This window comes from Thalassophryne amazonica, chromosome 5, assembly GCF_902500255.1.
Source record: "Thalassophryne amazonica chromosome 5, fThaAma1.1, whole genome shotgun sequence".
In the NCBI taxonomy this organism is placed as follows: domain Eukaryota; kingdom Metazoa; phylum Chordata; class Actinopteri; order Batrachoidiformes; family Batrachoididae; genus Thalassophryne; species Thalassophryne amazonica.
In genome coordinates, this window is record NC_047107.1 from 115,533,611 (window position 1) to 115,561,176 (window position 27,566).

A 27,566-nucleotide genomic window follows, 5' to 3' on the forward strand; every position below is an offset into this window, starting at 1 on the left:
GCTGCGACTGATTCCTTGTACATGACAAGTGATATAAACTGTGTGGAGGATGAGGATGAGAGGGGTCTTTCTCCAAGCCATTCATTAGTGGGCTCTCACACCTCTGAGGCAGAGTCCCTGCCGCAAACCGGACCTGGACTATCCTTTGTCAAGCAAGCTGTTCAGTTGGCTTTATCCAGGCTTGGGGTCGACAATCCCCCTGCGGAAACCACCGCTTCAAGTGCCTTTTTCAAAGTCACTCAGAAGCCTGAGTTCAACGTTCCAGTTTCACAACCATATATCGAGGAACTCCATCGATGTTGGGCGGACCCCAAATCATTGACCCATCTATCACAGGACTGCAGCTTTATGTGTGATTCGGCGCAGTATGGTCTGACCCGTATGCCCGCCGTTGACAGCATTATTGCGAACCTGGTTGTGGCTCCAGCTGATGCTGCTCAGCCGGATGCCCACTGCCCACGACCTCAGTGTAGGGTCACTGATGACCTTCTCACCAAAACCTATGACATAGCTGCTCGCATCGGTCGCCTAGGCAACTCACTGTCCCATTTAGCCCTTGCCCTATCAAAGTCTTTGAAGGAGGCAGAGGTTGATGATGCTACGCAAAGTCTTAGTGATGCCTCACTCCAAACCTTTGCTTATATGTCCAGAGAGCTTGGCAGACTGATGTCAACCCTTACCATCACTAGACGTCAGGTGTGGCTTGCGCAGTCCCCCCTGTCTGAATCATGCAGAGGCACGCTCCGTTCGCTGCCGGTTCTTCCAGGCTAAGTATTTGGACCTGCGGCCCAACAAACTTTGGAGCGTGCTGTTGAGGCTAGTAAATCTCGGCAACAGTTTGTTGACCTACACCGGTCTTCCAGACCTCAGCCAGTCAGATGTGCTACAGCTTTTCACTCTACATCCAGGCTTCCACCGACTCCCAGAGCTGCACGTGCTTTTGCAGTTGAGGGCCAGCTCTCCCAGCGGCCTGCCTTTCGGGAGCCTACAGGCAGACCCCCGAGAACTGAACGGTTTCACAGAGCTTCCAGTAGTCACGCCCAGAGGTCCTCAGGGATGCGAGGCAGAGGTGGTCGGGTCTGACTGCCAATGTTAGGCCCCCAGCCGTTTTTCACGAAATCAACTCAGCCACTGGGATGCTCAAGTTCAAGACCCGTGGGTCATTTCAACCTTGTTCGAAGTTTACAGAATTCAGTTCAGATGTCTTCCTCCAAAGTTCAATGGGGTGAGGATGACTGTTTCCGAGTCGGTGCAGTCTGCCGCCCTACAATGGGAGATTTTGGAACTCCTGGAGAAGGGGACCATAGAGCCAGTTCACAGTTCAGACCAACTAAGGGGGTTCTATTCAATTTACTTCCTTGTTCCAAAGAAGAGATGGCGGCTTTCGTCCTATCCTTGATCTCCGATGTCTGAATCGTTATATTAAAGTGCTGAAGTTTCACATGCTCCGCACAGTAGACATCCTTCAAACTATCACACCAGGAGACTGGTTCACAAGTGTCAACTTAAAAGACGCCTATTTCCATGTGCCAGTGGCGCCTCGTCACAGGCAGTTTCTCCGCTTTGCTTTTGAAGGTCAGGCATACCAGTTCAGGGTGCTTCCTTTTGGCCTCTCTCTCACCCCTTGTACATTTACCAGATGTATGGCTACAGCACTAGCCCCACTGCAAGCTCTTGGATTAAGAATCCTACCCTACTTAGATGATTGGCTTGTCTGCGCTCCGACTCAGGAGTGGGCGCACAACGACACAGCTCTTCTACTGAACCATGTCTCTCATTTAGGACTCACAGTGAACTTTGCAAAGAGTTCTCTTGTTCCCAGTCAACAAACGACCTTCATTGGCATTGCCATCAACTCCCTGACTATGACTGCATCGCCATCCCCGCAGAGAGTGGACGATGTAATTCGTCTCGTCTCACACATTCAACGGGCTGTGACACTGCCTTTTGGTTTGCTGCTCTGGTTGATGGGCAAATTGACTGCAATGTCGCTAGTGGTATCTTTGGGACTTTTGTTCTTACGTCCCCTACAGATTTGGATCAACAACCTAGGCCTCAACTCAAAGTTGCATCAGCACAGGCTTGTGCAACTCTCCAACCAGTGCCTTCTGCACTTCAGACCCTGGGGGAACGTGGACTTCATCTGCAAGGGTATCCCTCTAGGCTCCATCCCTTCTCGCCGAGAGGTGGTTGTTACAGATGCATCACTCAAAGGTTGGGGGGCCGTGTGGAATCACAGGATGGTGAGGGGTGTCTGGAGTCCTCAGGAGAGACTCCAACACATAAACGTGCTGGAGCTTCGCGCTGTGCAACTGGCTCTCAAGCATTTCCTCCCAGCCCTGAGAGGAAGACATGTTCAGACAACACGTCAACAGTCTATCACATAAACCGTCAGGGGTGCACCAGGTCCAATCACTCATTGGCAGAAACTCGGAGGCTTCTCTTATGGGCGTTGCCTCGCCTTTAAAGTGTCAGAGCAGTTCATCTGCCCGGCGTACAGAACAGCGCTGCGGATTTACTCTCCAGACAGAAACCACCACCGGGAGAGTGGAGACTGAACCCAATTGTGGTCTAAATGATCTGGCAGAAGTATGGTGTAGCGGAAGTGGACCTTTTCGCTTCAAGCACCTTGACACATTGCCCACGGTGGTACTCCCTCTCGGAACCAGACAGCCCGCTGGGGCAGGATGCATTGGCTCACCCATGGCCGGATTGCCTCCTTTATGTCTTCCCTCCTCTCCCGCTGCTGATGTTGACACTGCACAGGATAGCTCAGAGCAGCCACAGGGTGCTGCTGGTTGCTCCATTCTGGCCGGGGAGGATTTGGTTTCCCATGATTTATACACTCCTCGAGGGGGAACCTTGGGCTCTCCCAGAGAGGAAGGATTTGTTGTCACAGCTACAGGGGAGGATTTGGCACCCTCACCCAGAACGCCTTCAACTGTATGTGTGGCCATTGAGGGGCCGGACTCCTTGTTAAGTTCTTGTGAGCAGGCTGTTGTTCAGACTATCCTTAATTCACGTGCTGCTTCTACCAGGGCTTTGTATGACAACAGATGGAAGCTGTTTGCGCGGTGATGTGAGAACCAAAAGTTAGACCCGGAGCGTTGCCCTGTGCCTATTCTCCTCAAATATTTACAAGAACTGCTGGAGAAAGGACTTTCTGTTGCTACCTTGAAGGTTCATGTTGCTGCAATCTCTGCCCGGCACGTCTATGTTGATGGCCGGTCAGTGGGTTCACACTTCTTAGTGTGTCATTTTTTGAAAGGTGCTCTACGTTTGCGGCCTCCAAGGCTTGCACGCGTACCTTCATGGGACCTTCCTCTAGTCCTGGAAGGTTTAAGCTTATCCCCTTTCGAACCTGTTGAAAGTGCTGATCTTAAATGGGTGTCAGTGAAGACTGCCTTTCTACTTGCACTGTCTTCGGCTTAGTGGGTGAGAGAGCTATGCCCTATCAGTCGCTGGGGACTGTTTGCGATGGAATTCTGACAGATCTGGGGTTACACTGTGGCCTAATCCATCCTTTTTACCCAAGAGAATTTCAACCTTTCATGTTAACCAGCCAGTTTCCTTGGCTGTGTATGTCCCGCATTCTGATCCAGGATTATCTGTTTCAGGTTCCCTGTGTCCTGTCCGAATGTTGAAGCAGTACATTCCGGAAAACGGATGCCCTGTTTGTGTGTTACGGTGATCACAAAAGAGGCTGTGCTGTCTCAAAGCAGCGACTCTCGCATTGGGTCGTGGATGCCATTTTACAAGTATACAAGTCCAGAGGTTTTCAGCCTCCTAAGGTTACGTGCCATTCCACCAGAGGGGTGTCCCTTTGAGTGATATTTGTGCTGCTGCTACGTGGGCTTCGTCCTGTACCTTCGCCCGCTATTACAGACTGAATGTGGCTGCTCCTCCTGCAGTGACTTCGGCGGTGTTGCCTGCCTCCACTCCCCACTGCTGATGCGAGGTGAGAGTGACTCTTCGTGACCTTGTTGATATTAAGTCATCCAGGTGCTAAAGCACCGCCCTCTGGCAGTCAGGAGGAATGAAATAGAACGAGAGTTACGAATGTAACTACGGTTCTATGAATTCCGGATGACCGCCAGAGTTGCTTGTCACTCAGAGTCTTGCAAGTTCATTCCAAAAAGAAGCGCGCGCTGGGTGCGTCTGGTATATAAAGACAACCAGTGATGTCACCCAGGTCACAGCCAATGGCGTGACTTTGTTGGTATATATTTTCGACCTCTGTGCTGCGCACATGTAGTTATCCAGGTGCTAAAGCACCGCCCTCTGGCGGTCATTCGGAATTCATAGAACCGTAGTTACGTTCATAACTCTCGTTCTTTGTCCTAGGTGTTTGCATGTGATCTGGTCAAATGATCCCAGCGCTGAGATGACTCTGTATCAGTGTAAGAACTTTTTCAGTACAACATCTAAACTTTGAAGTCCGTTCCCTGTTCAATTCTTTTGGAGATCACTCACCATAACAAAAGAACCTAACACCTGACTGCCACCTGCTGGATGGACGGTGGACATTAGGAGCAGGTTGAACCTGTGTGCTTGTTGCAAGGAACAACATTATCAAGTAGCTTGTTTCTTTAATTAATTTCTAAAGCTTATGTTTGATTGCCACCTGCAACAAGTCCAGACATGTCCAGCAGGTTGCAGACACGCCTTTGGTATATTACAAAGGCAAAACGAAGTTGCTGTTCTGACTAATTTGGTGCATCAAAGGTAACAGTAATCAATATTAATGGAAGAAAAGCATTTTTGCTTTACTCAGGTAACATTTGAACACATTTCAACAGTTTGACAAATTACAAAGTATTTACCATTAATCACCACATACAATTATGAGAGCAAATGATTTAAAGAAGAAAAAAATATTTTGCAGTATTTCTATAATGATTTAAAACATTAAGGCTGCATAGATTAACTGCCACCAGCTTGACATCAGGAGATGTTTTAAATGACTTGGGTCTTGTGCAGCAACTTGACAGATCTTTGTGATGTCATAAGGCAGGTTGTTCAGCTAACAGGATGGTTTACTTGTCGTTTTGCAGAGGTTACAAATTTAAAGTATATTGCTTAAAATCTGAAGAAAATCTGCCAAAGAATAGTCTATTGTGGACATGAGTCACAGTCTACATTCAGTAAAATTCTGTCCTTTAATAAAAATGTACGTATGAAGTAATACTGCATTTTTTTTTTAAACACCCAGACATACCCCAAAACGGTGAGGAAAAAAAAATTTATTGTATACAGTTAGTCCCAGAAATATTTGAACAGTGACATGCCACCACACTGGATTTGAAATGAAATAACAGATGCATTTGAAGTGCAGATTTTCAGGTTTAATTCAAGGGGTTGAACAAAAATATCCTATGAAACATTTAGGAATTGCAACCATGTATCTACAAAGTCTCCTCATTTCAGGGGCTCAAAGGTAATTGGACAAATTAACATTGCCATACATAAGATTTTTTTTAATACTTTGTTGATAATCCTTTGCAGGCAATGACTGCCTGAATTCTGGAACCTATGGGCATCAAATATTGGGTTGCCTCCTTCGTGATGCTTCAGCAGGCCTTCACTGCACCTGTCTTCAATTGCTGCTTGTTTGTGCGTCTTTCTGCCTTAAGAAAGTGAAACAAATGCTCTATCAGGGTTGAGATCTGGTGATAGACTCTGCCACTTCAGAATATTTCACTTTTCCTTAAAAACCTCCTGGGCTGCTTTCATAATATGTTTTGGGTCATTGTCCATCTGTACTGTGAAGTGCCATCCAATCAACTTTGGTGCATTTGGCTGAATCTAAGCAGAAGGTGTAACCCTGCACACTCCAGAATTCAACCAGCTGCTTGCGTCACATCAATAAACTGTAGTGACCCAGTGCCACTGGCAGCCATGCAATGCCCATGCCATCACACTGCCTCCTCCATGTTTTACAGAAGATGTGTGCTTTGGATCATGAGCAGTTCCACACCTTCATCATTCTGGTACAGGCTGATCTTCGTTTCATGTGTCTTATAGTTATAGCTTATAGTTAGGGCTGGATCAGGTGACCCTGAACCATCCCTTAGTTATGCTGCTATAGACGTAGACTGCTGTGGGGTTCCCATGATGCACTGTTTCTTTCTCTTTTTGCTCTGTATGCACCACTCTGCATTTAATCATTAGTGATCGATCTCTGCTCCCCTCCACAGCATGTCTTTTTCCTGGTTTTCTCCCTCAGCCCCAACCAGTCCCAGCAGAAGACTGCCCCTCCCTGAGCCTGGTTCTGCTGGAGGTTTCTTCCTGTTAAAAGGGAGTTTTTCCTTCCCACTGTAGCCAAGTGCTTGCTCACAGGGGGTCGTTTTGACCATTGGGGTTTTACATAATTATTGTATGGCCTTGCCTTACAATATAAAGCGCCTTGGGGCAACTGTTTGTTGTGATTTGGCGCTATATAAAAATTGATTGATTGATGTGTCTAAATAATGCTGTTCCAGAACTGGGCTGGCATCTTCAGCTGATTTTGGCAAAGTCTAATCTGGCCTTTCTATTTCCAAGACTGACTGACGGCTTGCACCTTGTGGTGAACCCTCTGGGGTTAGTGTTAGGGTTGTGAAAGGGTTTTTTTTTTCTTCACCAAGGAAAGGATCCTGCAATCATCCAACACTCTTGTCTTTCGTGGATGTCCAGGCCTTTTTGAGTTCCTGAGCTCACTATTGCGCTGTTTTTTTTTCTCAGAATGTTCTAAACTGTGGCTCCTAACATTTCCTCTATCTCTCTGATGGATTTCTTCTGGTCTGTTTCACTTCCACTGCATGCTCCTTTGACCGCATGTTGTGGGTTCACAGCAACAGCTTCCAAACATGAATGCCACACCTGGAATCAACATCAGAGCTTTTACCTGCTTAACTGATGATGGATTAATGAGGAAACAGCCCATGCAACTCCTGAAAGAGCTTTCGAGTTAATTGTCCAATTAGATTTGGTCCTTTGAAAAATAGGTGGCGACACATTAAACAGCCGTCATTACTAAACACTTCCTCCAATTTGGGCATCCTCAAATTAAAGCTGAGAGCACCCATATTGATTATAAAACTGTATCTTCAATATATTTTGGTAAACAGCTAAAACAAAACTTGTGTCAGTGTTCAAATACATATGGATCTAACTAAGTTTAACATTTAATCTTAAATCATCTTAATACAGTTTAACCCGATCAAACAGTTATTCTGTGCGTTTACCTTCCCACGTGAATTGGGAAATAAATATATGCTGTATTTTCATTCAGAAGTTGGTGGGTTTGTTTATTGTGAAAACATAACTGCAGCTTTGACATTTTCAAAGTAATGCAACAGAAAATTAAAAAAATAAATAAGTAAATCCACTAAGGGTTTTACAGCCAACCAGTGTCCAACAGAAAAAAAACATTCAACTTTAACAAAACAAAATGATGCTGTAATAAATAATGAACATGTACTTAATTTATAAATGTTCATTTACTGCTACATTCTTATGCTAATTCCTCATGTTTCTGGTCTGTATCCCACTAAGTGGGATTGGAGTTGGGCTGCTAACATGTAGACCTGGGTTTGATTCCCAGTCACTGTACCCATTTGTGCCCTTGAACAAAACTGGGTACTGGCCTTTGCTGGAGAAGTAAATTGTGGTGGCTGGCTCCCCTCCAGGGGGCATGTATAGGATTCACTAGAGTGCCATGATTAGAGAGAGCAGTGTCAACTCAGAACATGGTGCCACTTTGGGTTCAACTGCGCTGAACTACTGAATGGACCTTTAATTTTTTCAACATTTTTTGAAATTTTTTAACAACATACAGCAACACGTCCAGATACAGGTGCTATCAAAATAAATATAAAAATAGTTAAGCTATTAAATTTAAATAAATTAAAAATTTATGATTTATTAATTTAAAGCCTGATTTATACAGCTGTAACTCCGAGTCATGCAATGACGTGCGTGACAGTTCTAAAGTTCTCCGTCTCTGGATTATGCTTTATTCTGGACTAATTTGACCCTCAACAAGCTTTTTTTCTTTTACATTCATCACCTCCAAATCAAAGGTAAGCTGTATATTTTCCTCTTTTAACAACTTCGTTGTAAATGTGCAGACGTTTCTGATCCATTTATAATCAGCGCTCGCACTGTAAAAACTATTATAATATGATGGCAAACAAAGGCTTGAAAGCAGAAAATCTGTGTCTGATTTAACAGGTGCACGTCAGGCTTCAGTTTCCCAGTCTGAACACGGTTTGAAAACAATAAACGGTCTGATTTTTAATCACAGAAATGACTCCTCTCCCACTTTCCACAAATTGGCGAGTGTCAGAGCTGAACTTTAATTTGTACCTCTGCACATCCAGACTGCTCATGGTTTTTAATGGAAATACATTGTGATCGGACGGGACATTTTATCTGATGTGAGCGAAAAATCCGTTGAACAAAATCCGTTACATGTATAAAACAGACAAAATTAGTTATATGTATATAACAGATTAGTTACCGTTAGGAGGCGCCGAACATCTACAGGGAATCCTGAATTGGGACCTGCACCTCATTTAATGACCAGGTCAAAATTTCCTCTAAAATTTTTTTTTCTGCCAAATGTATTTGATCCATTATCAAAATGTAATCAGCGTGCACACTGTAAAAAACTATTAAAATATGATGAGAGATGAAGGACTGAAAGCAGTGAAGTGTGAAATCACAGCCTTTTGCTGTGTCCGATTTAACAGGTGCACGTCAGGCTGCAGGTCCGAGTCTGAGCACAGTGTGAAAAATAATTAACAGTCGGACTTTTAATCATGGAAATGACTCTAGTCCCACATGCGAGGGGTTTAATGGCAATACATTGCAATCGGACGGGACATTTTATCCGATGTGAGCAAAAAATCCAATGTACAAAATCAGTTATATAGTGTTTATTACATGGAAAACAATACAAAAACTTTGGGACTTTTTTGTGCGGTGACTGTGAATATCTGGTTTATACGATGACGGTTTAGGTGAGTTTTACTGCACATGGGACTGAACAATACATTTACCTGTCAAAGCTTTGATGATGAAATCGCTTCTCCCAAATTTGTCTTGTGTTCAGATCTGAAGGGAATCTGTACATCTTGAAGCCCTTGTTGTGTCTATTTGTGCCTCCAAATGCACAACAACCTGGCATTTTCAGTGAATAAATAAAAATATAGCTGCACTTACATGCAGACTCATTAACAGCAAACACTATTTTGAACCCAAGATGGCACATGACCAATTTTTTCGACTCATGTTGCCACTCTCTTTCTCTCAAGGCACACTGGGATTTACTCTGCAGTGCTGCCACCTAGTGGTAGACAACATAAATTTCTACCCAGTACTTAAAGGAAATCCTGCCAGTTCTTCAACATGATAGGACACAATCTCTGCCTGAAGTTGTGTGAATTTTAGATTGTGTTACATTCTGAGCTGGCTGCTACATCAGTGTGTAGCTTCTTATTTAAAAATACTAAATGTTCTTCCAAAAATACTGAGCTTCAGTAGCAGATTCAACCAAAGCTGCTTAAAAATAGCAATTCATAAAGTGCAGTGTGACTGTTTTCAAGAGCATAATTGTGTTAGTGGTGACTTAAGTACCTGGAGTGGTCCCAACAGCATCCCAGTTCATCAACGGACACTTAAACAAGTGAAGGTTTCAAACCCATCGATTGGTGGTCTTCACAAATCAGTGAGCAGAAAGTTGGGATTGTATGTAGATCAGAACTCAGGGGGACCCAATCTGAGGAGCATCATCTGGTTCACAGTCTGTTTGACCTCAGAGGACCTGGGTTTACCCTAATCCTCAGATGTAGACTGAGCTACAGCTTCTGAGGACATGAGGGAGGTTGCTCACAAACTCCCCTCTTATAACACAAAAGCAGTGACGCTAACAGAGTCATCTCAAAGCTCAAACTGCAGGTAAACCACTGAGCGGCCGTGTGCCGTCGTCTTGCTGACAGCCGGTGGCTGCCTCAGCTCGTACGTGGACGTTGGATCCACAGTTCGTCTGTAAGGACTGTAGCTTCTCAGGCAGCAGCACCTCCACAGTGAAGCTGATTCGTTTGGCCTGAAAGACGCTGTAAGTGTTGTCGAATCGCAGCACGTCTGCAGAACACAAAACACAAGACCTTAAAGAACTCCTTTCACCACATTACCGTCCGAAATTATTTGTGATTAATTACATTTCCTACAAGAGGACAAACAGATTTTGTGGTTATATTACCGCATCTTTGTGTGTCCTTCGTGTGGTTGTTGTGTTGGACTGATATGGTGCACGTATACACAAAGCTTCATATGCAGTATGTCAGCTGTACATTTGTTTATTCTGTGCACACTGTTAAAACCAACCCAGTAAAACAAACAGCCTGACTGTGACCATTTTTAATGTTTTTTTTGTGCACTGCAAAAATAAAAAATATAAAACACACACACAAAAAAAAAATCACCAAGTATATTTGCCAAATTTCTATTCAAAATATCTACTCAATACTTAGTAAGACACAGTCACTTTACAAGTAAAATTTCAAGATATAGTCATATCTGTACGGTGGCTAAGAAGTGCAAATTAAAATTACAAAATGCATAACATTTTTACAAACAGCAGAACGCTTTTACAAGACATCCCGAAACAAATTTACAAATGACAAACTCTGACGGAAGGGGAATGTACCAAATGACAGACATTCCCCTTCCGTCACACTCGGCGTGCGGTACATTCCCCCTTCCGTCACGCTCGCCGTTCGGTACACTCCCCTTCCGTCACGCTCGCCGTTCAGTACACTCCCCTTCCGTCACGCTCGCCGTTCAGTTCCCACCTACCGTATACATCTGTATTCTCATACTAGGAGAATAACTCACAAAATTACGGTGGTTGCTGCAAAATAAATTATGAAAATACACCCACATGCATCATCAATTAAACAGGTAGTTCTATCAACAACAACAACAAAAATCCTACAAATTGAGAAAAATAAATACAAAAACAACACATATGCTGCAAATACCATGCACCTACACAAACAGTAGAAACACTTTGCAAAGCTTCACAACACAATGAAAGTATGAACACACAGAGGATTCTGCCCAGAGCACTTTAACTGATGGAGAATTCTGCACATCACTCCGCTGTTCATCTCCGCCTGGCAGGCAGAGCGGAGTAAATTTAGTTTGTTTTAAACATTATTGATGATGTTAAGCTTATGCCACCTACATTTTTTACATTTCATTATTTAATTTGAAGAGCAGAAGTCAGTTAAAGTCTGTTAAGTCTTAAAGTCAGTTAAAATTTGAAAAGTTTGTTTGAATTTGCAGCACAGAATATGATTATTAATTACCAAATTAAACTGTTACATGTGCTGTAGATTATGTTAGTATTCTCAAGTGTTTTTTTCCAGTTTGCAAGATTTATTTCATGTTTTCATTTATAGTGTTTTCTGCATTTGTTCATGTTTTCTTAATTTGTAAATGTTTGGCCCCTATCAGTCAGATGATTCAGACGGCTTTCGGTGGCTTTTCAGTCGAGTGAGTATCCGAGAAATTGTGTAACAGCTAGACATGCCACATGTCCTGTGAGACTTCCAACATGGAGGTGTTTTGTTTTTTTGTTTTTTTTTGCGCGCCATGAGCGGCACTGTGCCGACGCGCGAAATCCTCCGCACGTCTTTCATTACAAAATCTCCTGTAACAGTGGAATGTACCGCAAAAGTGCTATGTCCAGCTCTCTTGCCATTTCTGTGGTAGTCACACGATGTCCCGGATCAACACAGCGTTCAGTTTAGAAATGATCTGGTCGTTCCAGCCTGTCGATGGCCGCTCGGTGCGCCGCGCGCCCTCCACCGCTGTGGGCCATGTTTAAAAAGGTTTTAACTCTCCTTAATCCGTGTGACGCTGACAGAATCTTCACCGAAATCCATCTGAATCTTTCGAATGGTTTCCAACTGGCTGTCTCTAACAGTTTTTGAAAAAAATTTCATGGAGCAAAGCGGCAGTCTCTCAGCCATTTCAGTGACAATAAAAATCCGACGAGGGGGGTGGACCAGTGCTCACTCAAAGCCTGCCCAAAAAACTCACGCATGCGCACGAAGGTTCAAGCTTGGCTGATGCAATCACACGTGATTCAAATCCATATAGTTTTTGAAAAAAATAAAAAGGTCCGTTACTTTTTGGACAGACCTCGTACACACACACACACACACACACACACATACAGATAGATAGATAGAGGTGGGCACACTTCCGCTAATCCGCTAACCGCTAATTATCTAAGATAATGTTTTCATTATCAGATTAGCTTTTCAGATAACTTCGAAAACCATCATCGTACCAATTATCTTCCGATAAATTGTGGTCCGATAATTTTTAGATCGCGAACAGGTTTTTGCAGGTGAAGTGAATAAAGCTTTAACAGTTAAAAACCATTGTTACCTGTTAAATGTTTTGTAGCAGATAAACAGCTCTATTCTCTGCAGTCAGAGGAGAACTGGTCACAAGATAATCGCTCTTGACACCATATTAACTTACCAGCAATATCACCTAAGTCATCCAGAGGCATACAGTTTTAACTTATGGTTAAAATTTAACCAAACTAATTTCGGACAAGTTATTTAAATTAATGTCACTTCTGAAGTTTTATAAAGTGAAAATATCAGCTATATGTTTTAGTTTTTTTATATGTTTTAGTTTTAAAGTATTGCACTAATTTTGAAGGTTTTAGTGTGGAAATGCCTCGGCAGTGCTAGTGCATTATGGGTAAAAATTCACGACAGGAGAAATGAATTTGAGATGCTCTGATCACACAGACAACAGCATTAAATCCTTTGTATGAATATATTCTCTGGGTTTATAGACATTGTTATTGTGTTTGTTTTATGTAAAAATGCCAGAAGAAGCTCAGGTTGCTTCTCCATTATTTTCAATTGGAATCACTGTGAGTTGCAATCGCTTCCTGTTTGCTCTATAATGTCCTGGTTATTGTCCTTTACAACACTGTTTGTCATCTTTGTTCCAGCATAATATATATATATAAGATGTCTGCATTTGCATTTATTAAATTCCACGCAGATTAAACGTAGCAGACACAGATTATTTGGAATATTTGTTTTGGCAAGTTTTCATGGTCTCTACGGCCATCTACTGGCCAGTAATGTTCGTGGCAGTATTCGCACCTGAGAGTTGTTGCAGCAACAGGCTGCAACAAAAGAAATAAAAATGTACATTTTGGTTGTATAATGTTCATTTTCAATTGTCGTTGTGGATTCTGTTGTTTAAACCGCAGCAAGTCTCTGGCGTGCAAAAAACAAAAAACTGGTACACAAAGGATTATGGGTAAGGGTCTGAGCATCTGGGCGCCAGTAGATGGCAGTGTTCTATGCATTATGACCCCGGTTATATCAGATGGTGGTCTAATAAACTTGACTTTTGGCTTTTGCAAATGGCTTTTTTTAAACATATGAATAAAATGGCATATTTTACAAAAGCACATTTATATGTAAATACCAACACACATCTCTCATCTCACCATCTCATCTTCAACCGCTTTTCTGGGTTTGGGTTGCGGGGGCAACAGCTCCAGCAGGGGACCCCAGACTTCCCTTTCCCGTGCCACATTGACCACCTCTGACTGGGGGATTCCGAGGCATTCCCAGGCCAGTGTGGAGATATAATCTCTCCACCTAGTCCTGGGTCTTCCCCGGGGTCTCCTCCCAGATGGATGTGCCTGGAACACCTCCCTTGGGAGGCGCCCAGGAGGCATCCTTACCAGATGCCTGAACCACCTCAGCTGGCTCCTTTCAACGCAAAGGAGCAGTGACTCCACTGCGAGCTCCCCACGGATGACCGACCTCTCACACTATCTCTAAGGGAGACACCAGCCACCCTCCTGAGGAAGCCCATTTCAGCCGCCTGTACCCGCGATCTAGTTCTTTCTTTCATGACCCACACACATGACCATAGGTGAGAGTAGGAACGAAGACTGACCAGTAGATCGAGAGCATTGCCTATTGGGTCAGCTCCCTTGTCACAACAGTACAGTAGAGCGAATGCAATACCGCCCCTGCTGCGCTACGCTCCATCGTCCCCCACTCGTGAACAAGACCCGGAGGTACTTGAACTCCTTCACTTGGGGCAAGGCCGTATTCCCTACCCGTAGGTAATCCATTGGTTTCCTGCTGAGAACCATGGCCTCAGATTTAGAGGTGCTGATCCTCATCCCAGCTGCTTCACACTCGGCTGCCAACCAATCCAGTGAGTGTTGGAGGTCACCGGCCGATGAAGCCAACAAGACCACATCATCTACAAAAAGCAGTGATGAGACCCTGAGCCCACCAAACTGGAAACCCTCCTCCCCTCAACTACACCTCGATATCCTGTCCATGAATATCACAAACAGGATTGGCGACAAGGCGCAGCCCTGGCGAAGGCCAACCTCCACCGGAAACAAGTCCGACCTACTGCCGAGCACCCGAACACAGCTCTTGCTTTGCGAGTACAGAGATTGCATGGCCCTGAAAAAGGACCCCCTCACTCCATACTCCCGCAGCACCTCCCACAGTATCTCCCAGGTTACCCAATCATATGCCTTCTCCAAGTCCACAAAACACATGTAGACTAGGTGGGCATACTCCCAGGCACCCTTCAGGATCCTTGTGAGAGTAAAGAGCTGGTAGGTTGTTCCACGACCAGGACGGAACCCCCATTGTTCCTCTTCAATCCGAGGTTCGGCTATCGGCCGAATCCTTTTTTCCAGCACCCTGGAGTAGACTTTACCAAGAAGGCTGAGTAGTGTGATGCCCCTGTAGTTGGCACACACTCTCTGGTCCCCCTTTTTAAATATGGGGACCACCACCCCAGTTTGCCACTCCTTAGGCACTGTCCCAGACCTCAACGCAATGTTGAAGCGACGTCTCATCCAAGATAATCCCTCCACACCCAGGGCCTTCAGCATTTCTGGACGGATCTCATCAACCCCTGGGCCCTTGCCACTGCGGAGCTGTTTGACTACCTCAGTGACTTCCACCAGGGAAATTGATGAAAATCCTCCATCAAATTCCAGCTCTGCCCCTACAATAGAGGGCAGAGCTGGAAGTTGGAAGTCCAGTCTGATGCAGGAGTTCCTCAAAGTGTTGCTTCCAGCGCCTGAATAAATCCTTAGTTGAGGTCAACAGAGTCCCAACCTTACTGTAGACAGCTTGGATGGCTCCCTGTTTTCCCCTCCTGAGGTGTCTCACGGTCCGCCAGAAGCACCTTGGTGCTGACCGAAAGTCCTTCTCCATGGTTACTCCGAACTCCTCCCACACCTACTGCTTTGCCTCCCCCCACAGCAGAGGCTGCTGCCCTTCGGGCCTGTCGGTACCTTGCGACTACCTCTGGAGTCCTCTGAGATAACATATCCCAGAAGATACAACACGTCACGTCACATTAACGTGTTGGTTTTTACATAGAATGAATGAGTCAACCACTCAGTGTGAGCAAAGGCTCATTTACCCATAATCCCTTTGGCATCTGTCTGTGTTTGTTACAAAACTTCAGAATTAGTGCATTATTTAAAATTAAAAGATATGTTATATTTTAACTTTGTACAAATGACAGAACTGACATTAACAGAGTTATTCTATCTGGATTCATTTGATTTTAAATCAAACCATAAGTCAAAACTGCTTTATTTTCCAAGACCCCTGCCTCACTGCAGCACTGCTGTATTCTGTTAAGGAATAATGGCTTGTTTGGTGTGTGTAGAGTTGAGCTTTGCCCCTCTCAATTGCTTCACTGCTGCAAAATATGTAGTAAACAGGAGCTTCCTGCAGTGGGCAGGGTGCACAAATACAGAAATGCTGACTCATTGTTTGGGTCTGTGGTTGCCTTCGATGTTCCCAGAAACGATCGTGGTGTTAAAACTCAAAATCAGCTTGTTAGTAGTTACAAGTGTACCGGAGGCAATCCTGAAAGTTATCGGTTATTGGTTAGCTGTAGCTTCTGATAAATTTTTGGGAGGTTTATTGGTTTAGCTTTACAAAAGATAACTTTTCAGTTAGCTGATTAGCTGTTATCGAAGCTAACGTTTTGGTTAGCTGTGCCCACCACTGTGTATGTGTGTGTGTGTGTATACGGTGAGGAAAATAAGTATTTGAACACCCTGTGATTTTGCAAGTTCTCCCACTTAGAAACTGTGAGAGACATAATCTAAAAAAAGAAATCCGGAAATCACAATGTATGATTTTTTAATAATTTATTTCTATGTTACTGCTGCAAATAAGTATTTGAACACCTGTGAAAATCAATGTTAATATTTGGTACAGTAGCCTTTGTTTGCAATTACAGAGGTCAAACGTTTCCTGTAGTTCTTCACCAGGTTTGCACACACTGGAGCAGAGATTTTGGTCCACTCCTCCATACAGATCTTCTCTAGATCTTTCAGGTTTGGAGTTTAAGCTCCCTCCAAAGATTTTCTGTTGAGTTCAGGTCTGGAGACTGGCCAGGCTACTCCAGGACCTTGAAATGCTTCTTACGGAGCCCCTCCTTAGTTGCCCTGGCTGTGTGTTTGGGGTCATTGTCATGCTGGAAGACCCAGCCATGACCCATCTTCAATGCTCTTACTGAGGGAAGGAGGTTGTTTGCCAAAATCTCACAATACATGACCCCATCCATCCTCCCTTCAATACGGTTCAGTCGTCCTGTCCCCTTTGCAGAAGAGCACCCCCAGAGCATGATGTTTCCACCCCCATGCTTCACGGTTGGGATGGTTTTCTTAGGGTTGTTCTCATCCTCTAAACATGGTAAGTGGAGTTGATTCCAAAAAGCTCTATTCTGGTCTCATCTGACCACATGACCTTCTCCCATGCCTCTTCTGGATCATCCAGATGGTCACTGGTGAACTTCAAACGGACCTGGACTTGTGCTGGCTTGAGCAGGGGGAGCTTGCTGCCCTGCAGGATTTTAAACTATGACAGCATCATGTGTTACTAATGTAATCTTTGTGACTGTGGTCCCAGCTCTCTTCAGGTCATTGACCAGGTCCTCCTGTGTAGTTCTGAGCTTTCTCAGAATCATCTTTACCCCACAAAGTGAGATCTTGCATGGAATCCCAGACCGAGGGAGATTGACAGTCATCTTGTGTTTCTTCCTCTTTCTAATAAATAATCATAACAGTTGTTGTCTTCTACCAAGCTGCTTGCCTGTAGTCCTGTAGTCCATCCCAGCCTTGTGCAGGTCTACAGTTTTGTCCCTGGTGTCCTTAGACAGCTCTTTGGTCTTGGCTATGGTGGACAGGTTGGAGTGTGATTGATTGAGTGTGTGAACAGGTGTCTTTTATACAGGTAACAAGTTCAAACAAGTGCAATTAATACAGGTAAAGAGTGCAGAATAAGAGGGCTTCTTAAAGAAAAATTAACAGGTCTGTGTGAGCCAGAATTCTTGCTGGTTGGTAGGTGTTTCATTTCATTTCATTTATTTGTGCAAGGACAGCATACAATTACATTATGAGCAGAGATGTTTGTACCAGATTATAGCTGCAACAGCTAATTTCCATCTGTAGTCCTTGAGGGTCAGGGTAAAAAAAAAAAAAAAAAAAAAAAAAAATCATACATTGTGATTTCCGGATTTGTTTTTTTTTTTTTTTTTTGATTATGTCTCTCACAGTGGACATGCACCTAAGATGAAAATTTCAGACCCCTCCATGATTTCTAAGTGGGAGAACTTGCAAAATCGCAGGGTGTTCAAATACTTATTTGTATATATATATATATATATATATATATATATACACTCAACAAAAATATAAACGCAACACTTTTGGTTTTGCTCCCATTTTGTACGAGATGAACTCAAAGATCTAAATCTTTTTCCACATACACAATATCACCATTTCCCTCAAATATTGTTCACAAACCAGTCTAAATCTGTGATAGTGAGCACTTCTCCTTTGCTGAGATAATCCATCCAACCTCACAGGTGTGCCATATCAAGATGCTGATTAGACACCATGATTAGTGCACAGGTGTGCCTTAGACTGCCCACAATAAAAAGCCACTCTGAAAGGTGCAGTTTTATCACACAGCACAATGCCACAGATCTTGCAAGATTTGAGAGTGCGTGCATTTCCCATGCTGACAGCAGGAATGTCAACCAGAGCTGTTGCTTGTGTATTGAATGTTCATTTCTCTACCATAAGCCGTCTCCAAAGCCATTTCAGAGAATTTGGCAGTACATCCAACCAGCCTCACAACCGCAGACCACGTGTAATCACACCAGCCCAGGACCTCCACATCCAGCATGTTCACCTCCAAGATCGTCTGAGACCAGCCACTCGGACAGCTGCTGAAACAATCGGTTTGCATAACCAAAGAATTTCTGCAAAAACTGTCAGAAACCGTCTCAGGGAAGCTCATCTGCATGCTCGTCGTCCTCATCGGGGTCTCGACCTGACTCCAGTTCGTCGTCGTAACCGACTTGAGTGGGCAAATGCTCACATTCGCTGGAATTTGGCACGTTGGAGAGGTGTTCTCTTCACGGCTGAATCCCGGTTCACACTGTCCAGGGCAGATGGCAGACAGCGTGTGTGGTGTCGTGTGGGTGTTCTGATGTCAATCTTGTGGATCGAGTGGCCCATGGTGGCGGTGGGGTTATGGTATGGGCAGGCGTCTGTTATGGACGAAGAACACAGGTGCATTTTATTGATGGCATTTTGAATGCACAGATACCGTGACGAGATCCTGAGGCCCATTGTTGTGCCATACATCCAAGAACATCACCTCATGTTGCAGCAGGATAATGCACGGCCCCATGTTGCAAGGATCTGTACACAATTCTTGGAAGCTGAAAATGTCCCAGTTCTTGCATGGCCGGCATACTCACCGGACATGTCACCCATTGAGCATGTTTGGGATGCTCTGGACCGGCGTATACGACAGCGTGTACCAGTTCCTGCCAATATCCAGCAACTTCGCACAACCATTGAAGAGGAGTGGACCAACATTCCACAGGCCACAATTGACAACCTGATCAACTCTATGCGATGGAGATGTGTTGCACTGCATGAGGCAAATGGTGGTCACACCAAATACTGACTGGTATCCCCCCCCCCAGTAAAACAAAACTGCACCTTTCAGAGTGGCCTTTTATTGTGGGCAGTCTAAGGCACACCTGTGCACTAATCATGGTGTCTAATCAGCATCTTGATATGGCACACCTGTGAGGTGGGATGGATTATCTCAGCAAAGGAGAAGTGCTCACTATCACAGATTTAGACTGGTTTGTGAACAATATTTGAGGGAAATGGTGATATTGTGTATGTGGAAAAAGTTTTAGATCTTTGAGTTAATCTCATACAAAATTGGAGCAAAACCAAAAGTGTTGCGTTTATATTTTTGTTGAGTGTACATACATACATACATACATATACACACACACACTAGATATCAGACAGATATATTTGGTAACATTCTGCACAGAAAATGCACTTTCCTGTATTTCTAGTATCACAGAAGGGTGTACTCACAGACTCCCGGCCGTTCACAAGTGAGTGAGCCGTCTTCGGGCACTAAGTGAGCGTTGTAGCGCTGACTGTGCACAACTTCCTGCATTTGACCCGCTTTCATCCATTCGCCTTTTTTCGCCTTCAGATAAACCCCGAAGCCGATATCTGCACCCTCGCTGGCAAACTGCCACCTAAAGGTGAAGAGTCATTTAAAGCTGTAAAATCTCATCCAGCTTTAACTTTTAAAACATTTACAAATTTGACTGAGTTCAAAATACATGATATTTAGCGCCTTGCACATCAGCTGAAAGAACAAGATCATCAAGCAAAATATTCATAAAAATGGTCAATTTTCTGCACAACCTAACTAAATTAAGTCAGCTAAGCATGTAGGTACATGACTGTTATTAATCCGTTAACCTTTATTTAACTGGGGTTGTCTCAGAAATGTACACTTATTTAAGATTTCAAAACTCAGACACACCAAAATTCTTTAATATTGTGATTAGGGACAAATGCCAATTGAATAAGTTAATTTAAGGTTTCACACATATTTTTACCACATATTTTAAAAGGTCAAAGTCCTGTTAGAAGTGGCTTTCTTAAGCTAAAATATAATACAAAATATCAAAAGGGCTTTTCAATGTTAAAATCAAATATCTGTTAAATCTGCAATACGGATCAGATGTGGATCTAATTTAGTGTATTCATTCACAGTGCCAGTTTGCACCTCAAAGCCATAAATGAGAGTGATTGAGGTACTTTTTTGACTGAGATATAATGCAAAATGTACACCAAATGGGCTTTAATATTCAATATTAAACTCAAATGTCCACAAAATCCACAATCCACATCAGATCCGGATCAAACTTCGTCGGGCGATAGTGATAGCCAGTCTGCACCTCACTTTCAAATATGAGTCATTTCAGCATGTTTGTTTAAGATATAATGTAACATATACAGTAAATGGGATTTTCAATGTTAAATTTAAATGGCCACAAAATGTGTAATCTGAATCAGATCAAACTTTGTCAGTCGATAAAGGATACCATCCTACATAATCTATGTATGTATGTAAGTATGAAAGAAATTTAATCTCTTTTTGACAGTTATGATTTTTTAAAATTCATTCAATGTTAAAGATAGGGATTTTTCCAATTTTCCAAGATTTTTTCCTGATTTTGCCCTTTGATCTATGAACCAGTTCTTGCCTATCAGGATATGAATCTCGGGTAAAAGTTCATAATGATATATGCAAAATTGTGGGCTGTTCACAAACAAACAGGGGTGAAAACATAACCTCCTCTAACTTCGATGGCGGAGGTAAAGATGGGCTAAATTAATGATCAGGCAGGCTAACCTTGGCTTCTTATTCAAATATGCTGTGCCACCTCAAGAGTGGAAGGGCACCTGTCAGTCATTTTAACACCCAATTACAGGAAACTGTTGGTCTAATGGGAAGCTTATGGATATGAAAACCAGTGCTGGGCACAGTTCAGCTAATCCGATAACTGATAATTATTGAAGCTAATGTTTTTGCTAGCGGATTAGCTTTTCAGATAACTTTTAAAACCATCAGCGGACCAATCATCTTCTGATAAATTTAGTTCCGATAACTTTAAGTCAGCTAACATTTTTTTTTGTTGGTAAAGTGAGCAAAGTTTAACGGTCCAAAATGTTTGTAAACCCTAAAATCAAACATTTTAGTCCGTCTGTTGTATGTTTGTGGCACCCTGCTCAGAGTGCTGTTCTCATTGGACCGACATATCTGCTATTTTGCCATTGTGGGATAGCTCGCCTACAGATTAAGCTCACCGGGCTACTTTCATCACCCTGCTCAGCGTGCCGCTCTCGTTGGAGCAACAACACACAGAATGTGTCTCTTCTCAGATAGATCTCTTCAGTGCAGCTTCTTGTTCTGACTTTAACATGACGTTAACACCCAACTCTTTCACTGCCAACTGTAAATGGTAATCAAACCATTCCAATTGTATCTTTCTGAACTCTTCCGCATCAAACTCCATCGTGTCAATGTTTGCAATGCTCATAAACTTTAAGTTTCTTAAATATTTATTATGGTCACTCTTAAAACTTCAGTTCTCTTTATAATTTTATTACTGGTAAATTTTAGAATTGATTTAGATGAGATATACTCATTATCTCACAGGAATATATCACAATTATCTGGGAACTACTTTTGTGCAGGAATTCATCAAGCACATCGGCCGCAGGCGCGTACTAACACAGAATCATCAGAAACTGGAAAGTTGTTCGGCCATAATGAGAGCGTCCACTTTTAGCTTGCCATAAGCTAAGCTCGTGGCACTCGTGAGAGTGTGTGTTTGTGGCTGTCGCTTGCTGATGACCTCATCATTAAGCACAAAACGTGATAGGCCGGTCGACGCAGGGAGCATTGTGGATCGTGTAGTTCAGGTTCACTTTGGACATTACAGTGAGTGTTACCATCTGCTCGACACAGAAACAAAACCGACTAATTTTAACATTATTTCATTTTATTTCTTTGTGGCTGACGGCATAATTTAATCGCCAAGACTTGGTGGGAAACATGAGATCTACGGCGCAGCTGTGTTACAGAGAGACTTTTCTTAGACACCGTTTTGGATAATCAGGATGCTTTATGTGGATTATTTCTTCAGAATTTAATGAACCTCACTGAAACTAACAGGTAAGCACTTATATTTACTACGTGTATTTTACTCTGCCAATCAATGCTTTAACGGACATATTTCAGGTGTTTAAGCCTCAGGGTTAAAATCGTGTGAAAAAAGCAGCAGCTTTTAGTTCGTAAATGACGGTGTATATACTGTAATACAGAGAAAAACTGTGACTCTAATACTGTGTTTTACTGCTTTTGAAAGATGATGACAGTGTTTGGCGTTTTATTTTTTAGTCATTCATTTTTTGTGCATTCTTTTTGTGTTTAGATCCTTGAATTTATCCAGCAGCCCCTGTGGCGCATAAAGTGAAACTGGTTTATCAGAAGCCAACAGCGTAATGTGATGTGGCCATGTCCAAATCAATACTGAAAGTTAGATACATAGATACATTTTTTTAGCAGTCTATCGGTTTAGCGTCATAAAAGATAACTTTTCAGTTATCAGATTAATGGTTATGGAAGTGAACTTTTTGGTTAGCTGTGTCCACCACTGGTGAAAACCAACATTTCTGGTTTATTGGACTGTTTGGCTGAACCGCCGAGGCAGACCAAGGCCAAATTTTCAATGTCCTCTCGAAGCTCTTCCAACACTTGAGTTTTTGTGTCAGCAACCAGTGATAAATGGTTTGATTTTGTACATTTTGCCAGTTTTGGCACCTTATCTGTCACAAATACAGAACTTCTGAGAAAAAAGTTTACTAAATGTTGTAACTTCGATATGAAGCTGTAACAGTGCTGCTACTGCTGACCTGAGAACACAGCCAGGGAACAGGATCTCATAGTCCAACTGCTGGGAAGAACCTCGACTGACTGTCAGACACTGCTCATAGTCCACCTTCACATGGTCACGCACGTAGTAAGAGGTGGGAACTGGACCAACATGATTTATCTGCAACACAGTCACATAAAAACAAGAGTTAAAACATGGGTGTCAAAGTCTTAAATATATAAATGTTGAAATAGTTTAAAACAAGAGAGAAAGCTCCACTTACTGTGACCTTGAGCCATTGTTTATTAAAGAATACTTGTATTTGTATTTTTACCTGTTTTAGACATTCAAACGCATCTCATAAAAACAGCCAGGGTTAATATATTTCATTTTTTTCTTTATTTAGATATAATTAATTTAAAAAAGTGTTCAGGTTGTGTGGTTTCCAAATACAGTACAAGAACTAACCACAAGGAGGCAGTGACATCCTTAATGTCATCTCAGAATACTAATTTCTAAAATAAATATCCCACAGATCAGTGGCTTCAATTTCAACTACCTGAGGGCTATTGGGCACGATAAGTCTATATCAATAAAACACTAATGTGTGCAAACAAACAAACAAAACAGATTTTGATCCCCACCACAAGTGTCTCCACATTCCATTCTTTGAGAACAAACTTTCCACAAAAATCACCCTGACCTTTTTTATTTTTGTAATGTTTAGCATATGTAAACAAACAGGGCTGACCACATAGCCTTCAGAATCCACTGTACATTTCAGAAAATCATAGCTGTTCAATGGTATCCCCGTACACGCCCACCATAATGTGCATGAGGATCTTACAACAAAAATGACAGCTTATCAAGCAAGTCATATTAAATTATACACGTTAGTGCACATCACAGGCCATAAAATGCTGTTCACAGGCCTTCTACAGCCCCCGGGCTACTAGTTTGAGACCCCCACACACTGCATTTTCTCCAACTTTTGGAATTTTGTGGTTTAAACAAAGTTAAGTCCTGGGCATGTTCAGAAAGTTTTCAGACCTGTATTCTGTTTGTGAATATCTGGGGACAAAATTACAAAACAGCCTCACAGAACAAGAGAAAATGTAGAAACAAAGGCATTAGTACACACAGAAAAAAACATATAATCAAACCATCTACTGTATTAGAGTGAAACATTAATAAGGTAATTTCTGATAAAAGGTCACATTGGAAGGAAAGTTTAAAAACTTTACATCATGCCTTACAGATGTACAGAAAATTGTGCAGAAAATTAAAAGTAACTGAAACTTAAGGAGCAAATGCGAGAGCGCTGCCTCAAATACAGAAGAAATAAGGTTCTCTATCTTCAGTTTGCAAGCATATTTATGAGTGGTTCTGAAAAAGAAGTAGATTAAGAAGAGTTGCTGTGGTTAAAAAGGCACACCACTGCAGGTCACAGTAAATATGCTCTTAAACTGCAGTGCTAGCACTCAAAAATTTATGTTTTTAAGTTTGAAATTAGCTATTTCAGAGTGATGTATCGGTTAAGTGCAGGGGGTTTTAACATGCACTGGCAGAGTTATGGGACTTTTGGAGATAATCAGCTGGAAACTTTTAAAGGGTGGATTAAGAGATTTTCACAACAGGACTCATTTAGAACCAGTTTAAATCCAGTTGAGTATAGCACGCGTTTTAACCAGCCTGACAACAGTTTGACTTGAATAAAAATGGCAAAATATCTCATCTTAGGAAAATCATGTCAAAGCTGAGCCTTTTACCAGCTTCTAATAAGTGGCAGTTAATCCATGTTTCTGTCAATTATTCATCCAGTTGTTTCACTCCACAACATTGGGGGGGGGGGGGATTCTACAATTTCATACAACAATGAGGACACACAGCTAGTCAACTATAAAAGTGCTAAGAAAACAACAGAACAAAGACAAAAACACTTCAGGCTTGTATCTTGAATTTCTCTCCTCGAGTTCCTCATGGGTCCTGGGCCCAATTATTGATCTACAAGAACAGTGACAAATGAGGAGTCAGTCTTCTCTTCCATAAAATCATTATTAGGGTGCGACTATTCAAGCTGCACATATCTAACACTAAGCCTTCTAGCTGTTCACCTAAAAGCAATGCGGTAGGAAAAATAAGTAAAGCCCTGGTCCCACCGAATAATGAAGGATGAATAATGAGCCACATAGCATGTTTTTTTGGTACGAGTCCAGTTATTCAACAATCGTGGGAGAATAGTGGCTCTGAGAGGCAGAATGTTCAGCTAACGAGGCTCATCTCTGAGCGTGCCGCTAATTTCAAGAAGTTCAAAATTTAGCAACAACAGCGTGGGGCAGTTTGTGTACGAGTTACTACAAGGACAAACAAGGATTTTAGAGGCATGTTTGTAGTGAAGAAAAGGCTGTTAAAAGCCCTTTATACAAGCACTTGGCAGCTACGAGGACAGGACAGGCTATTTTGGCTCAGCCCTCCTGCGCACTACAATTCTGCTTTGTGTGCCGGACGCTGTCTTCTTCTTTGTCTTTCGGCTGTTCCCGTTAGGGGTCACCACAGCAGATCAATCATTTCCATCTCACCCTGTCCTCTGTATCTTCCTCTGTCATACCAACCACCTGCATGTCCTCCTTCAACACATCCATAAACCTCCTCTTTGGCCTCCCTCTTATCCTCCTGCCTGGTGGCTCCATTCTCAGCATCCTTCTCCCTATATATCCTGGGTCCCTCCTCTGCACATGTCCAAACCATCTCAATCTCACTTCTCTGACTTTGTCTTCAAACCGTCCCACCTGAGCTGTCCCTCTGATATGTTCATTCCTAATCTTGTCCATTCTTGTCACTCCCAAAGAGAATCTCAACATCTTCAGCTCTGCCACCTCCAGCTCTGCCTCCTGTCTTTTTGTTAGTGCCACCGTCTCTAAGCCGTACAACATAGCTGGTCTCACTACTGTTTTGTAAACTTTCCCCTTCACTCTTGCTGATATTCTTTGGTCACAAATCACTCCTGCCACCTTTCTCCACCCACTCCACCCTGCCTGCACTCTCTTCTTCACCTCTCTACCACACTCTCCATTACTTTGAACAGCTGGCCCCAAATATTTAAACTCATCTACTTTCACCACTTCTATTCCTTGTAACTGCACTATTCCACTGGGCTCCCTCCCATTCACACACATGTACTCAGTCTTGCTTCTACTGACTTTCATTCCCCTTCTCTCCAAAGCATATCTCCACCTCTCCAGACTAGACTCAACTTGCTCTCTACTCTCACTACAGATCACAATGTCATCTGCAAACATCATAGTCCATGGGGACTCCTGTCTGATCTCATCCGTCAATCTGTCCATCACCACTGCAAACAAGAAAGGACTCAGAGCTGATCCTTGGTGTAATCCCACCTCCACCTTGAATAAGTCTGTCATTCCGCATCTCACCTTTGTCACACTATTCTTGTACATGTCCTGCATCACCCTAACATACTTCTCTGCCACTCCAGACTTCCTCATACGATACCACAGCTCTTCTTTTGGCACCCTATCATAAGCTTTTTCTAAGTCCACAAACACACAATGTAACTCTTTCTGGCCTTCTCTGTACTTCTCCAATAGTATTCTCAGAGCAAACATTGCATCTGTAGTGCTCTTTCTCGGCATGAAACCATATTGCTGCTCACAGATCTTCACCTGTTTTCTAAGCCTAGCTTCTACTACTCTTTCCCATAACTTCATGCTGTGGCTGATCAGCTTTATGCCTCTGTAGTTACTGCAGCTCTGCACATCACCCTTGTTCATGAAAACAGGAACCAGCACGCTTCATCTCCACTCCTCAGGCATCCTCTCACTTTCCAAGATTTTATTAAACAAACTCTACTGCACTGATGATATTCATCATCACCCCTTCAATTTCCAACTTCACACTCATCACCCTGTCAGACACTCGCTTAACCTCCAACACACTTTTAACATACTCTTCCTTTAAAATGACCCCAACACCATTTCTCTTCCTGTCCTCACCATGGTACAACAACTTGTACCCACCGCAGATGCTCCTGCCCTTACTTCCCTTCCACTTGGTCTCTTGCACACACAATATGTCTACCTTTCTCATCTCCATCATATCAGCCAGCTCTCTCCCTTTACCAGTCATACTACCAACATTCAAAATCCCCACTCTCATTTCCACCCTTCTAGTTTTCTTCTTCTTCCTCCTCTTCTTTGTTGTCTTCGCCTAGCAGTAGCCCAATTTCCACCGGCACCCTATTGGGCAACAGCACCGGTGGCAGACGTTGTTAACCCGGGCCGCAACCGTTCCGATATGGAAATTTGATTTTTAGTCTGCATAGTTGGGTTGGCTTGTTTTACCCTCCTCATTTATCCGGGCTTGGGACCGGCACTCAGAATGTACTGGCTGCACACCCCATGTGTGCCGGACGCTGTATATAAAATAATTATTTTGGAGCGGATTAATCATTTTCTGTCAGAGCTTGGAGGTTGAAAATGATGTCATTGTTGTTTGCCGTGCGGCTGGTCCCGTTGTATTCAGTGTTGCCACAACGGATCCAGCACTAGGATTTGGATCTGCATTGGGATTTGGCACAAGTTTTACGCTGGAAGCCCTTCCTGATTCAAGTCAAGTCCCCCCCCAATTTGGTCTTCCGAAGAGGTCACCCATCCAAATACTAACCAGGA

General features: G+C 43.0%; 1 protein-coding gene across 1 annotated transcript in view; it reads right to left on the minus strand.

Annotated features, from left to right (window-relative positions):
- Nucleotides 1-8,943: 8,943 nt before the first annotated feature.
- The window catches only part of LOC117511160 (SEC14-like protein 2), a 41,895-nt gene continuing 23,272 nt past the window's right edge, over nt 8,944-27,566 (minus strand). The window contains exons 10-12 of the mRNA XM_034171142.1: nt 22,919-23,058; nt 19,514-19,683; nt 8,944-10,128 (exon numbers count right to left, since the gene is read on the minus strand). Coding sequence (XP_034027033.1) covers nt 9,932-10,128; nt 19,514-19,683; nt 22,919-23,058 — 507 coding nt within the window. The 3' untranslated portion in view covers nt 8,944-9,931. The remainder of the gene's footprint in view (nt 10,129-19,513; nt 19,684-22,918; nt 23,059-27,566) is intronic.